Source organism: Mesoplodon bidens, assembly GCF_964165515.1.
Source record: "Mesoplodon bidens genome assembly, chromosome: 15".
In the NCBI taxonomy this organism is placed as follows: Eukaryota; Metazoa; Chordata; class Mammalia; order Artiodactyla; family Ziphiidae; genus Mesoplodon; species Mesoplodon bidens.
The window spans coordinates 79,750,732-79,763,877 of record NC_138171.1 but is presented as its reverse complement, the minus strand read 5'-3'; the positions used below and the strand labels follow the sequence as shown (position 1 = coordinate 79,763,877).

The following is a 13,146-nucleotide window of genomic DNA, read 5'->3' as shown; positions in this document are numbered from 1 at the left end:
GAATTTTACAACTGAAGTATGAGCAGGAGAAGGCATAGATTCCCATTTCTCCCACCATCTCACAGAAAGGTAATCTGGGTCCAGGTATTTCTGGACACATGCAAGGTCTATCTACTACACTGTACTTTGAGTACAATCATGAGAAAGTGACCTTGTCAGAGGTGAGCTACTTGGGCATCCAGCTGCCTGGGAAAGTCAGATGTCCAGCACCTGGAGACCTTGGGGGGCCATAGGAAATTTCAGTCCCTCTTGCTTTTAGAAGGTAGCCACTGATCTGATCAGAAACTGAGTTTGGGTGCATCCTTTCTCACAGGGAGAAGGGACAGCTTGTTTTCCTTGTGATCTGGAGTTGGCATCAGTATTAGTTTGCTATGGCTGCCAAAACAAAATACCATAGGCAAGGTGGCTTACACAGCAGAAATTTATTTTCTCACAGTTCTGGAGGCTGGAAGTCCATGATCAAGGTGTTTCAGGGTTGGTTTCATTCTAAGGCTTCTTTCCTTGGCTTACAAAGGGTCACCTTCTCAATGTGTCCTTACATGATCTTTTTTCTGTGCCCGCATGCTCCTGGTGTTTCTTTTGCTTATAAGGACACCTGTCGTATTGGATTAGGGCCCCACCCTAATGGCCTCATTTAATCACTACTTTAAAGACCTCATCTCCAAATAAGGCTACATTCTGAGGTACTGGGGGTTGGGACTTCAATATATGAATTTTGAAGGACACAATTCAGCCCATAACAGTCCCCAAGTTAGATAGGGAGTAATGATAATAAGACTGCAGAAGTAATAAAGTGTCTAGACCTCTCTACAAATTATATGTCTGACAAACACTGAAATACAAATTCATCTAGTTGGAGCACTTTCCACAATTACTGCTGCCTTAAATACTTCTCTGGCACACCTATTCGCCCTTTTATTCCTGATGCTCATCTGCACCACTTCTAGCTAGTCACCTTAGAGCCCCTACCAGTACAAAACAGTTGGCCGTTCAAAGGACTCCAGAGTCATGAAGGTTCTTTGCATCAACTTCAGAATGGTCTCCTCAAATGCACGAATCATTTCCTGACTGTAATTTTCCCCAAATCTGGAAATCATTAAACCATAAAAAGAAAATCAAAGTGTTGTCAAGATAACTTTTTCTGATAATTGAGCCCTCCTGTGTTAAAGAAAACTTGTATTTTGATACATTTGGAAAAGCAAAAAGAAAATTACACGTAAAGGTAAAAGCCATGGTTAGAAATCTGTAGTGGTAAAATCATTTCTCATATGTATATGGATGCAGAGTCAACCTTTCAAAATTTATTCTCACTCTTTGAAAGCATGTTAATAAGAGCAATTGCTATTCCAAACACAGATGAGTAGATTTTTCCCATTACTTTTCCTCTTTAATCATAAGTATAGGTAATGTACAACCCAAAGCAGAAAATAGACACAAAACTTGTCCGGTGTTACTAAATTGATTGGATAACTTGAAGCATTCAAAATAATTGTAAACTGGCTTTTAAGTTTTTTGTGTTTGGGTTTTTTTGTTTTTTTGTTTGTTTGTTTTTTTTTGCAGTACGCGGACCTCTCACTGCTGTGGCCTCTCCCGTTGTGGAGCACAGGCTCCCCACGCGCAGGCTCAACGGCCATGGTTCACAGGCCTAGCCACTCCGCGGCATGTGGGATCTTCCTGGACCGGGGCACGAACCCGTGTCCCCTGCATCGGCAGGCGGACTCTCAACCACTGCGCCCCCAGGGAAGCCCCCAGGGTTTTTTTTTTTAATTTGCAAAAGAAAGTGGACAACTCTGATGTCAGGAAGAAGAAAAACAAGAACCACTTTAAAAGTTCTTTGTTGTCTTGTTAATGAGGCATCAAATCCCAGAATGCCTCTCCTTTAAAATGACTTCAGCAATCTTCAGAAAGAAAAATGGAGCTGGAGGAATCAGGCTCCTGGACTTCAGACTATACTACAAAGCTACGGTGCCAGACAGTATGGTACTGGCACAAAAATAGAAATATAGATCAAAGGAACAGGATAGAAAGCCCAGAGATAAACCCACGCACATATGGTCACCTTATTTTTGATAAAAGAGGCAAGAATATACAATGGAGAAAAGGCAGCCTGTTCAATAAGTGGTGCTGGGAAAACTGGACAGGTACCTATAAAAGAATGAAATTAGAACACTCCTTAGCACCATACACAAAAATAAACTCAAAATGGATTAAAGACCTAAATGTAAGGCCAGACACTATAAAACTCATAGAGGGAAACATAGACAGAACACTCTATGACATACATCACAGCAAGATCCTTTTTGACCCACTTCCTAGAGAAATGGAAATAAAAACAAAAATAAACAAATGGGACATAATGAAACTTCAAAGCTTTTGCACAGCAAAGGAAACCATAAACAAGACAAAAAGAGAACCCTCAGAATGGGAGAAAATATTTGCAAATGAAGCAACTGACAAAGGATTAACCTCCAAAATTTACAAGCAGCTTATGCAACTCAATATCAAAAAAACAAACAACCCCAATCCAAAAATGTGCAGAAGAGCTAAATAGACATTTCTCCAAAGATATACAGATTGCCGACAAACACATGAAAGAATGCTCAACATCACTAATCATTAGAGAAATGCAAATCAAAACTACAATGAGGTATCACCTCACACCAGACAGAATGGCCATCATCAAAAAATCTAGAAACAATAAATGCTGGAGAGGGTGTGGAGAAAAGGGAACACTCTTGCACTATTGGTGGGAATGTAAATTGATACAGCCACTATGGAGAATAGTATGGGGGTTCCTTAAAAAACTAAAAATAGAACTACCATATGACCCAGCAGTCCCACTACTGGGCATATACCCTGAGAAAACCATAATTCAAAAAGAGTCATGTACCACAATGTTCACTGCAGCTCTATTTACAATAGCCAGGACATGGAAGCAACCTAAGTGTCCATCAACAGATGAATGGATAAAGATGTGGCACATATATACAATGGAATATTACTCAGCCATAAAAAGAAATGAAATTGAGTTATTTATAGTGAGGTGGATGGACCTAGAGTCTGTCGTACAGAGTGAAGTAAGTCAGAAAGAGAAATCAAATATTGTATGCTAACACATATATATGGAATCCAAAAAAAAAAAAAAAAAGGTTCTGAAGAACCTAGGGGCAGGACAGGAATAAAGACACAGACGTAGAGAATGGACTTGAGGACACAGGGAGGGGGAAGGGTAAGCTGGGACGAAAGTGAGAGACTGGCATGGACTTATATATACTACCAAATGTAAAATAGATAGCTAGTGGGAAGCAGCCACATAGCACAGGGAGATCAGCTCGGTGCTTTGTGACCACCTAGAGGGGTGGGATAGGGAGGGTGGGAAGGAGCCACAAGAGGGAGGAGATATGGGGACATATGTATATATATAGCTGATTCACTTTGTTATAAAGCAGAAACTAACAAACCATTGTAAAGCAATTATACTCCAGTAAAGGTGTTAAAAAACTTAAAAATAAAAATAAAATAAAATGACTTCAGATGTGGTTCACCTAATCAGAGGTTTCAGTGAATGTCATAATTGACTTCAAGAGGCACTGTGATACTATGGAGGGTTGTGTGTGTGTGTGTGTGTGTGTTGGGGTGGGGTCTCTAAAGCAGACTCTCCTTCTAACCAGCTTTCCCCATCTGTAAACTGGTGATATGTTTTGAAAATTGTGAATTGTTATATAAATGTTTTAAAATATTATTATTGTAGCAGGTAAATTCCTGTTTCTTTATTTTCCTTAAATACTATAAAATGTACTCTGAGTCTCCATCCCACAAGGCAAATTATTATTGATACTCTCTCTGTGTGTCTTCTCCAAGGTCCAAAGTGTGTCTTGGCACACGTACTCTGCCCCCTTATTCCTGATGCTCATCCTCAACAGTTCTCAGGCTAGAAAAGTCTGAGAAAGGTTCTGGGGAGGAGGAGGGAGCCTTGGGTAGAGCAAAATTTTCAGGGAGATTCTCTCCTCCAATCCTAGGTACACAATGGTCATCTTGGAGATGCCCATTGCTCATGAAATCTTAAGGTTCAGACAAGGGATCTGAGAGCTGAGAGCCTGGTGTCTAAGATCCAGCCTGTAGAATACACCAGGCAACCCCTTCCCTTAGAGGCCTTGCTTCCTGTCTTCTGCTTGTAGGACTTTGTACCCTCTTCCCAGACTGGGAACACCTCTCTCCCTCCTACCATCAGAAACATCTGTCTGTCTCCTCTACCCTCCAAGACCCTTCACAAAATAGAGGAAGAGAGTACTTTTGTAGGCAGCTTCTACCATCTGACCAAAGGTGAGGTGATCTTGAAATGCAGAGGTTAGAAAATGAGAGAGAACCCCAAACTAATATTCCAGCACATTATTTTTAAAATATAAACACAAAAATAATGTTATTTGTCCTTGTTGTTCCATATACAGTAAAAAAGCAAACAAAGAATATTTTCACAGATGAAGGAGACCAGCTTTTTAAGATGGGCATCAAGATCCTCCAGCAGTCTAAAAGCCGAAAACAAACAGCAGAGTAAGTCCATCCAGCTACTTAAGCCAAGTTCAATTTCCATGTTGAGAAAAAGGAGTAATCCAAAATCTAATTTGTCATTAAAAGCTTATTGGTATAACAAGTAAGCATATTTGCCTGTAAGCTTTTGTTTTTAAAAGGATCAAATGGTGTTTAAAGAATCCTACAAATTATCCAGCCTACAAATGGAAGGACTATGTGTGAAATTGCGGTCCCTACACATTAAATGAAAGGCAGAATGAAGGCACTGATCTGAGCATTCAGGCAAAAATATTCTGTTTTGGCTTTAATTGATTCAAATGAAATAAAACATGTATTATTTGAATTAGAGAAGTTATTGTTTTAGAATGCTTTATTCTGCCTAACAGCATTTGTACATCACTTTATGGTTTTCAGAGCACTTTCGTGCATGTGACACCATTTTATCCCCAGAACAGACTTATGAGTTAAGAAGAGTTTCATTTTTCCCCCTTTAAAAAGTTGAGAATAGAGATTCAAGGATGTTAAAAGTGAGGTGATCACAAATGCACAGCTGGGAGGTGACCAAGCCATGGCCACATGGTCTCACACCATGTCCATTGTTTCTCTTTTCACTTGCCTACTTTGTCTAAATGGGAGGCAGAAATATCTTCTCCCCCCAGGAGAGGGGCACAACTTGAGGTCCTATCAAGTCTCTAGTTAAAACCTTGGGATCACACTCTGGCTCTGCCATTACTTGTGTGATCCTGAGCAAGTTACTTAACTGCTTCGTGCCCTGGATAATGCAATCAAGCTCTTAGAACAATGTCCTTAGTAATAAGGAGACAAGTGTTTGTTATTTTTATCTCTAGTCCTCTAAATGGTAAGTGGAAGGTGTGGAAGAGAAGGCAAGTGTGTCTTGAACCATAACAGAAAGAATGGACTCTGAACCCCCGACAAGGAGACTTCTTTTGTTTTCACACAAATTAGGCATACCAACCCCACGGGAAGCATCCCAGAGCTGTGGTAACCAGCCCGAGGCAGGCAGCCGCAGAGTCCATGAATTCTTTCTGAAAACTCAAAGCCTTTGAGAAGAGCCTAAGAGTGTAGAGGATGAGGGTGGGGGTGGGGCACTCAAGTGTGAACCTGGTTATAAAAACGTCACAACGTCCATTTTTCAAGGTCCTTCTTTGTGTTAATGTTGTAGGCATTTATGTGTGGGATATTACTCATTGCTCACAATGATACTGTAAGACATAAATTATTATCCCCAAATTATGGAGGAGGAAACGGAAGGTCAAAAAGATTCTGATTTTTCCAAAGTGACAAGAAGAAGGAAGTAAGGGATTTGGTCCTCTCTCTAGGGAAAGTTAAATTAGAAGCTCTTTATAGGGCAAAAGTGCAGGACCATCCAGCAGTGCAGGAACCTTCATGCCTACATGGTGTCATTCAATCTCAGGTTATTCTTTCCCAGTCTATCCTGCTCCAGTCCTTGCCCAAGAATCCGAGAAGAACAGCTTATTTCTGTAGCAGCATAGATACATGAGAGGGTACATGAATCTGAGTCTCCTGACCCTTCAGCATGTGTAGCAGTGGAGACCTGAAACCAAATATGTTCATAACAAAAGACCCTAGGAGTTTGTGGGCAAGATGGGTGAAATTCCTTCAGTTTTCAGGATGGTCTGCTCTCCACTTAAGCCAGTTACATCTAATATAGCCATCTTTAAGATTCTGGTCAGACCAAAGAGGAATCATATCCCTCCTATTCATCTTCTACCCTACCCCCTCCTTGCTTCACTGCTTCTCAGATGAGTGTAGCATAAGTTAGAGGGGCTAGTAGAATTTTTGGCTCATCCACACCCACATCTTGGTCTAATTCATTTATTCAGTCTCTTCATATATAGGAAAGGAAAATTGTTGAACAAGTCAGTGCTGTTAGAAGTACAGATGTTAAGCAAGCATATGTCAGGGAAACACAAACTTGTCTGAAGGAGTCAAGAAACCTCTATGACATCCCGGGTTAACGGTCATTAAGAATTACTCCCCATCAGTGAAGAAGCTGTGAAGATAAGCTGCTGCCCCACACCAAGTTTCTGATGTGTCCTAGAGATGCATTTAGCCTCCTCCTTCCCCAGCACCCAACCAAGCATCCAATGCCAGATCCTTTAGAGACAATCCAGATACCTAACTGAACTTTCATTTGGAGATCTGCCCCTGCAGCCCAGTTTCTCCTACTTTTTCACTCTTGGTGATTGCAGTCCAGATCTTAATCCCACAAACTTTACCAACACCTTTCTCCTGCCCTTGGCCCTGCTTCTGGTATTCCATATATCACCTTGGACTTTCCTGACAGGGGACCTAAGTACCCACCCCTCCCTCAGAATCAAAGACACCTAGAGGGGTTGGTTTTGCAAACTTTTGCTGCCCCCTGGGACCAGCGACTGGATATACTGCTGGCCCCTGTAACCCATCTCAGGTTTCTCTGCCCTGGACCATGTCGGTGCCCTTCTAGTCCCAGCAGACTATGTGGTTGCAGCAGCAAGCCATGCAACAGAAGAGCTCCCAGGAGTCTGTATCCTGTTGCCATGCCCATCCCTTGATGCCAGACATTTGAATTCATTGACCTTTGAGACCTTCTGTTTTATTATTTGCTTTCTGGTCCCCAGAACCTCTGCTTGCTTTGACCATGGCTAATTTCTTGCTTGATCTCCTGGCTTCTTTTTGTCCCACTGGGGTCTACTCTCTGTTTGCCATCCAGGACCCTAATGCGTACCTGGATGTCACTCATCCTGGCCTTTTTGGCCCATTCTGTTCTGCTCCAGCTTTTGACCAAGAGCAGCTTATTCTAGCATCAGCATGGGTAGGGGTATATAAAGCTGAGTCTCCTGATCCTTCTGAATTGGAAGCTGTGGTAGATTTGTGTGTTTGTTCCTGTATTTGAGTCAAGGTCACAGGCTTGACTGATCTTACTGCTACCAAAAAGGAAGTTATAAGAGTAAAAATAAATCCCCAAAGCACTCTCTGTCTCCAACACAAGTTTTGACCTTGCAAGTCTCTCCATCATTACTTGCTACACAGATCAGGTCCCGGTGACTTCTGACAAGGACTCATGAAATGCACTGTGAGTCAATCCTCTGGCATCTATATTGGTAATCACTAAACTTTATGTGATTTACCCACTAATTATAGGAGAAAAAGTACCATGCTATAAAACTTTAGAATCTATGCAACAGTCCTAGTAATAATAATAGCTAGATTTATTGAGTGCTTACTCTGTATCAGGCAGTATGCCAGGCACTTCACATGGATTATCTCATTGAATCTTCCCAGCAACACTATGAAGTAAGTGCTCTTATTATCCCCATTCCATAGATGAGAGAGGCACAGAGAAGTTAAGTAACTTGCCCGAAGCTCTCAAACTAAATTAGTGGTAGAGCCAGGATTTGAACCCAGGCATTCAGACTCTAGAGCCCTAAAAACCATTAAGGTTTTGTTTGGTTATTGTTTTCCCACACAGTCTGTCTTTGCTGTGCTGAATAATATGTTCTGTTTTAGAAATTTATTTTGGAATATAAAGGAACTGTTCTCATGATAGTAACTTCCAAGATGACATTCCAGTTTTGATTATTTTTAATTGATTTTGATTATATTGTTATGTATCTCACAGTTCATTTTATAAATCAAATACTCATAATTAATGGGAGTTGCCATGGGAGAGTTCACTGTTTTAAGACAAGTGCCCCAATTTTTCACTTTACTTGGTCTATAAGCTTGAAGCATGATATAGCCTAAATATTTCTACTTTTCAGCAGCTTCATTATTTGTCAGATATATTTGAAATTATAATCTTAGACTGACCTAGGGCTGAAAAAAATCTACTGGTCTAGAAATGTAATGGACTTTAGCCAAACTGTATTGTTAGTAGCAACATCAACCAGGTCCTACTTGTTAGAGAGAAGCAGTAAGAAGGAGGGAGCAGCAATTTTCATTTTTGATAATCACACTTCTAACTCCATATTCTTCAAACAGAGCCTACAAACTCTTTGCTAAAGCATCTGACATGGGAAACTTGAAAGCTATGGAGAAAATGGCTGATGCTTTGCTATTTGGAAATTTTGGCATGCAAAACATAACAGCAGCTATCCAATTATACGAGTCCTTGGCTAAAGAAGGATCATATAAAGCCCAAAACGTGAGTTTTGAAAGAAAATTAAACTTTAAATAGCTACATCCTGAAATAATTATAGGCAAATAACATGTGAGAGGAGCTGAGCCTCTACTGCATGAGCCCAGGCCTAGGAAAGTTACTGTAGTGCATTGAGTGTAATGTTCCATCAGGGCAGGAACGAGCAGGAGCCTGGGGCAAATTCTTCTAGCTCTTGAGTGACTTTCAGGAATGGAACAGAGCTGCTCTCTAATCCACCTTCCCACCATCCATGTCCATGTGTGTGTTTTGAAATAATGTGAGAACTCTGAACCCCTAACATAGTTAACTTTTATATAAAATATATTCACCTATGCAAAGAAATATGGAACTAAATCTCCTACCTTAGGATGCCTGGTTTTTACACTTCAAGTATTTTATAAGCTATATATATTTCCTTTTCTATTTTAATATGTGTATTTCATTTTATTCTAAGAATAACATAAGCGTTTCATAGAAAATCTGGAAAACAGAAAAAAAAAAAAAAAAGCCCTTCACAAGCCAACCATCCTGACTCAACTACTGTTAGGACTGCTTTGTATTTCTGTTTGGCTTCTTCCTTTCTTTTTAAAAACATCATCATAATCACATGTATTATGATTATGATGTATCGTTTTGTTTCTGGCTGCTTTCACTTAATGCTATAGCAAAAGTATGTTTTCATGTTGCTGGTCTTCTCTATGAAAACATTTCTTTCTGATCACAAAAATAATTTATGCTGATTACAAGAAAAACCGGGGAATTCAGAAATTATGAGGAAGACACTAAAAGTTGTCTAAAAGCGTTTCCCATAGATCATTTTTGTTTCCATCCAGTAAAGTGTACAAGCTAAGCTTTGGAGTCAGGCAGATCTAAGTTCAAATGCACTCTACCACTTGCTTATTGGATAACTACTTAACAAAACCCTTTCCCCTTCATCTGCATGAGAATTTGACCTTTGGTTCACTCTCTACTTCTGTTTCCCTGGTAGTGTGATAGGAGTGAAATGTTAACTATGTTTCTAGGTAGTATTGCTTATTGTTGAAATGACCTCTACTTGGTAAGCTACCTTTGGACTGGGAGAAACTGTCATGAACTATAATACCTGATGGTGGTGATGATTCTTACCGGGATCCTGGACACTATGCCTATGGAGTTGTTACAGGGGGAATATGAGGCTTTTATGTCAGGGTGCCTGTTGCACCATCCAATGTGGATCTCATCCCCTTGTGTCTGAGTCATCTGAGGGACCAAAGATGAGGGCTGCTGGAGGACTATGTGACCTGCTGCAAGGACTCCCACAGAAAGGAGGCCTGATGCTGCCCTGCTGGCAAACTGTGATTCCTGTGCTACATCTACCTGAAGAAACTGGTGGCATGTATAGCCTGTGGGAGTCTTGTGAGTCTGCATATTTATTTGAACCAGAAGTTGGACGAGAAGAACTCTAATGGGTGGGGTAACCTCTCTAATTTTCACCTGTAGAGTTAGGATAATGATAAAACACCAGGTTCTATGTCTCTCTGGTTCACTGGTATGTCTCTAAAAATTTAGTGCAGTGCCTGGGACAAAAAAATATTAGCTGAATGCTGAATTAATTCATGATGAATGAATTAATGGAGTTGTGAGGATTAAAATAATGTGTGAAGGCACTTAATTCCATACCTGGAACTTTATAATCATTCATCATAAAAGGTATAAATGCAAGTATTACTCTTACTATTATTCTTCTAGAATTTTTCCTATAAGTATGTAGAAAAATTTTTACAAAAATGAGACATACTTTAATTGCTGTTTCCTAATCTGCTCTTTACTCAATAATATATCACAGATATCTTTCCCTGTGAATATATCCCATATTTGGTTAATCAAAAATATAAAGTTCCAAAACAGACCAAATGTTACCATCATGACCACCACAACAAATAATGTCACCTAATTCCTTTCTAAACTACTGAATATGTGCTTTATTTGTTAGTGGGTATATTAATTAATTAATTAAGTCAACAGTTGTTTCTTGGACACTTACTATGTACCACACATAATCCTGTTGATGGGGAGAAAAAGATTAATAGGCCAAAGTCCTCATGGGCCAATCTGAAATATAAACAAATAATTTTAGCATAATTTAGGTGGCCTAGAGTTAAGGTGTGTATAAAGTGCTTTAGGCACAGAAAAGGGTCTGACTGGTTTTGCCTGAGGCAGGTAGGGAAGGCTTCAAGGAAGAAGCAACATTTGCTCCCAGTCTAGAATATTGGATACGGGCAACATGAAGGATTTGTCTATATTTGAATAAAGTATTTGATGCAAGGGTCAAAGTACTACTCTCAGAAAAAAAAATTCCAAATTAACATAATTGGTACATAAAACATATGGATTTTAAAGCTGAAATCAGAGTTTCACTCCACATACTCTAGTTAGAATAGTTCTATCGCATGGTCCCAGACCTCCTGTCTATTTATGTGTGTTTGGTCTCAGGAGGACAAGAGGACAAAATGCGGGTGAGGACAGACTTATCACCTGAAAGGCTGACATTGACCTGATATGCAAAATTCAGCCACACTGTATATTGAAATGCTACAACAGTGGTTGGAAAAAGTCTCTGCCCCAAGCTCCTCTTATGCTCTTCCTGACAACCTGAACACCCGTATTCTTCACTTGGACTTCCCCCTCCTCCCTTCAGCTCCCCGTGATCTTGCAGCCAAAGTGTTATCTGGATGGGCAGGGAGCTTACAGGACCCTGTTCCAGTGCTACAGCTGGATTCTATTCTGAAATTAACTATCATCCCTGTCATCACTATAGGAAAATCTGTTTCTGATAGCAAGTCCTCTTGCAGTTGATTTATCTCCTTGTACAAAGAACAATTAAAGATATTCCGTGGTACAAACAATGCTTTGTTCGATGGCTGGTTGCTGCGACAAGGCTGGCCACGTGCCATATTGATCACAGCTCTTTAACAGGACTGGCCAGGTGACCACCTTTCTTCTCAGGCTGTTTGTGCCAGCCTGATACAGGAATCCAGCCGCACTGGTAGGAAATATTGCTGGGAACTGCGAGAACAACGTAGCAACAGAAATGTGGCTGAAGAAGCTGAAATGTATACGGAGAATGATAATGAAAGAGAGGGAGAGAGATAGACATAAAGATAGAGAGAAACTGAGAATGAAGACACCTATCTCTGGGGGAAAAGGAGAAGAACAATCGGAAATAGTGAAATGTTATATAGATGGGAGAAGCCTGGAGTGCCAGAGGGCTAGTAGAGACCTGATTTAACAAAGAAAACAAAAAAGATATGCTCTCAGATTCATGCAGGCATTGAGGGGGTGGGGGAAGAAATGCAGTTTCAGGCTATGTATAAAAGGAAAGCTGGATAGAGGAAAAGAGGCATACTTATTTCTTTTCATGCACCTTGAATGGTTCATCTCACAAAAAATCCAAATAAACTAAAAGAAATCCCAATAAGGGCAATAAAAGCAAATAAGATTGTGAACAGACTCCATTGAATTGATTTGCAAAGAATCTGTACCTTCCAAATAATGAAAACTATTCACTAATGGTGTAGTATTCATGAAAATGGTGAAAACTGAAGAAAGAGCAAACAAAAATAAGCCATATTTTAGAGGATGTCATAAGATATTGTAGTATACCAGCTGGAGGTAGATAAATTATGTATTTTTTATTTCTCTGATCCTCATTTAAGGTAGCAGAGATTCAGATTTAGAAAGACTCATTCTTTTCTTGATACTGATGAACTGTTTCAATAGAAAATTTGTCTGTTAATTTGCCAAACAAGGAGGTAGGGTTTAAACCTCATTTGCTTTGAGAATCAAGAAATGGATCATAAATGGATAACTAATAAGAACCTGCTGTATAAAAGAATAAATAAAATAAAATTCAAAAATTAAAAAAAAAGAAATGGATCATTCACATTGTATCACCTTAAAATTAACTTAATCACCACAATGATTATTAGCACTGTGCTACTACTGAAAAAAAAATCGTTTTTAGTATCAAATACTCACTTTGATAATTCTAGGATTACCTGTGTAGAGCATTTCTTTTTGATGTTAATCATCTTTTTGTATTAAGGGTGCAAAAAGGATCTGAGTTTTCCATCAGGGTTGATTCACACTTCTGTTTGGCATGCAATTTGAGCTCAAAGTAATGACCACAGATGCTTTCAAGCCCCGTACAACAATTATAATAATTAAATGCTTAACCTTTTTTCTCTTTTAATAATTCCTTATATAAAGAGAAAAAGGAGGAACATTTAATTTTTAAGTTGTTATTATGGAACCTGAGTAATTTGCTTTGAAATATACTAAAATATCCTCTACACTTAACTCTTTCCATTCAAATCCCAGTGACTACAACACAGCACAATGGTTGAGTTCAGAGTCTTATAAACAAATCTAATTTGCAGAGCTTGACCTTTTTTTTTTTTTTTTTTTTTTTTTGC

The 13,146-nt window shown here is 39.4% G+C and overlaps 1 protein-coding gene across 1 annotated transcript in view; it reads left to right on the top strand.

Annotated features, from left to right (window-relative positions):
• Positions 1-13,146, top strand: part of SEL1L2 (SEL1L2 adaptor subunit of SYVN1 ubiquitin ligase) — a gene marked incomplete at both ends in the record, with an annotated part of 91,829 nt that overhangs the window by 43,488 nt on the left and 35,195 nt on the right. The window contains 2 exons of the mRNA XM_081255186.1: positions 4,449-4,551; positions 8,536-8,698. Coding sequence (XP_081111312.1) covers positions 4,449-4,551; positions 8,536-8,698 — 266 coding nt within the window. The remainder of the gene's footprint in view (positions 1-4,448; positions 4,552-8,535; positions 8,699-13,146) is intronic.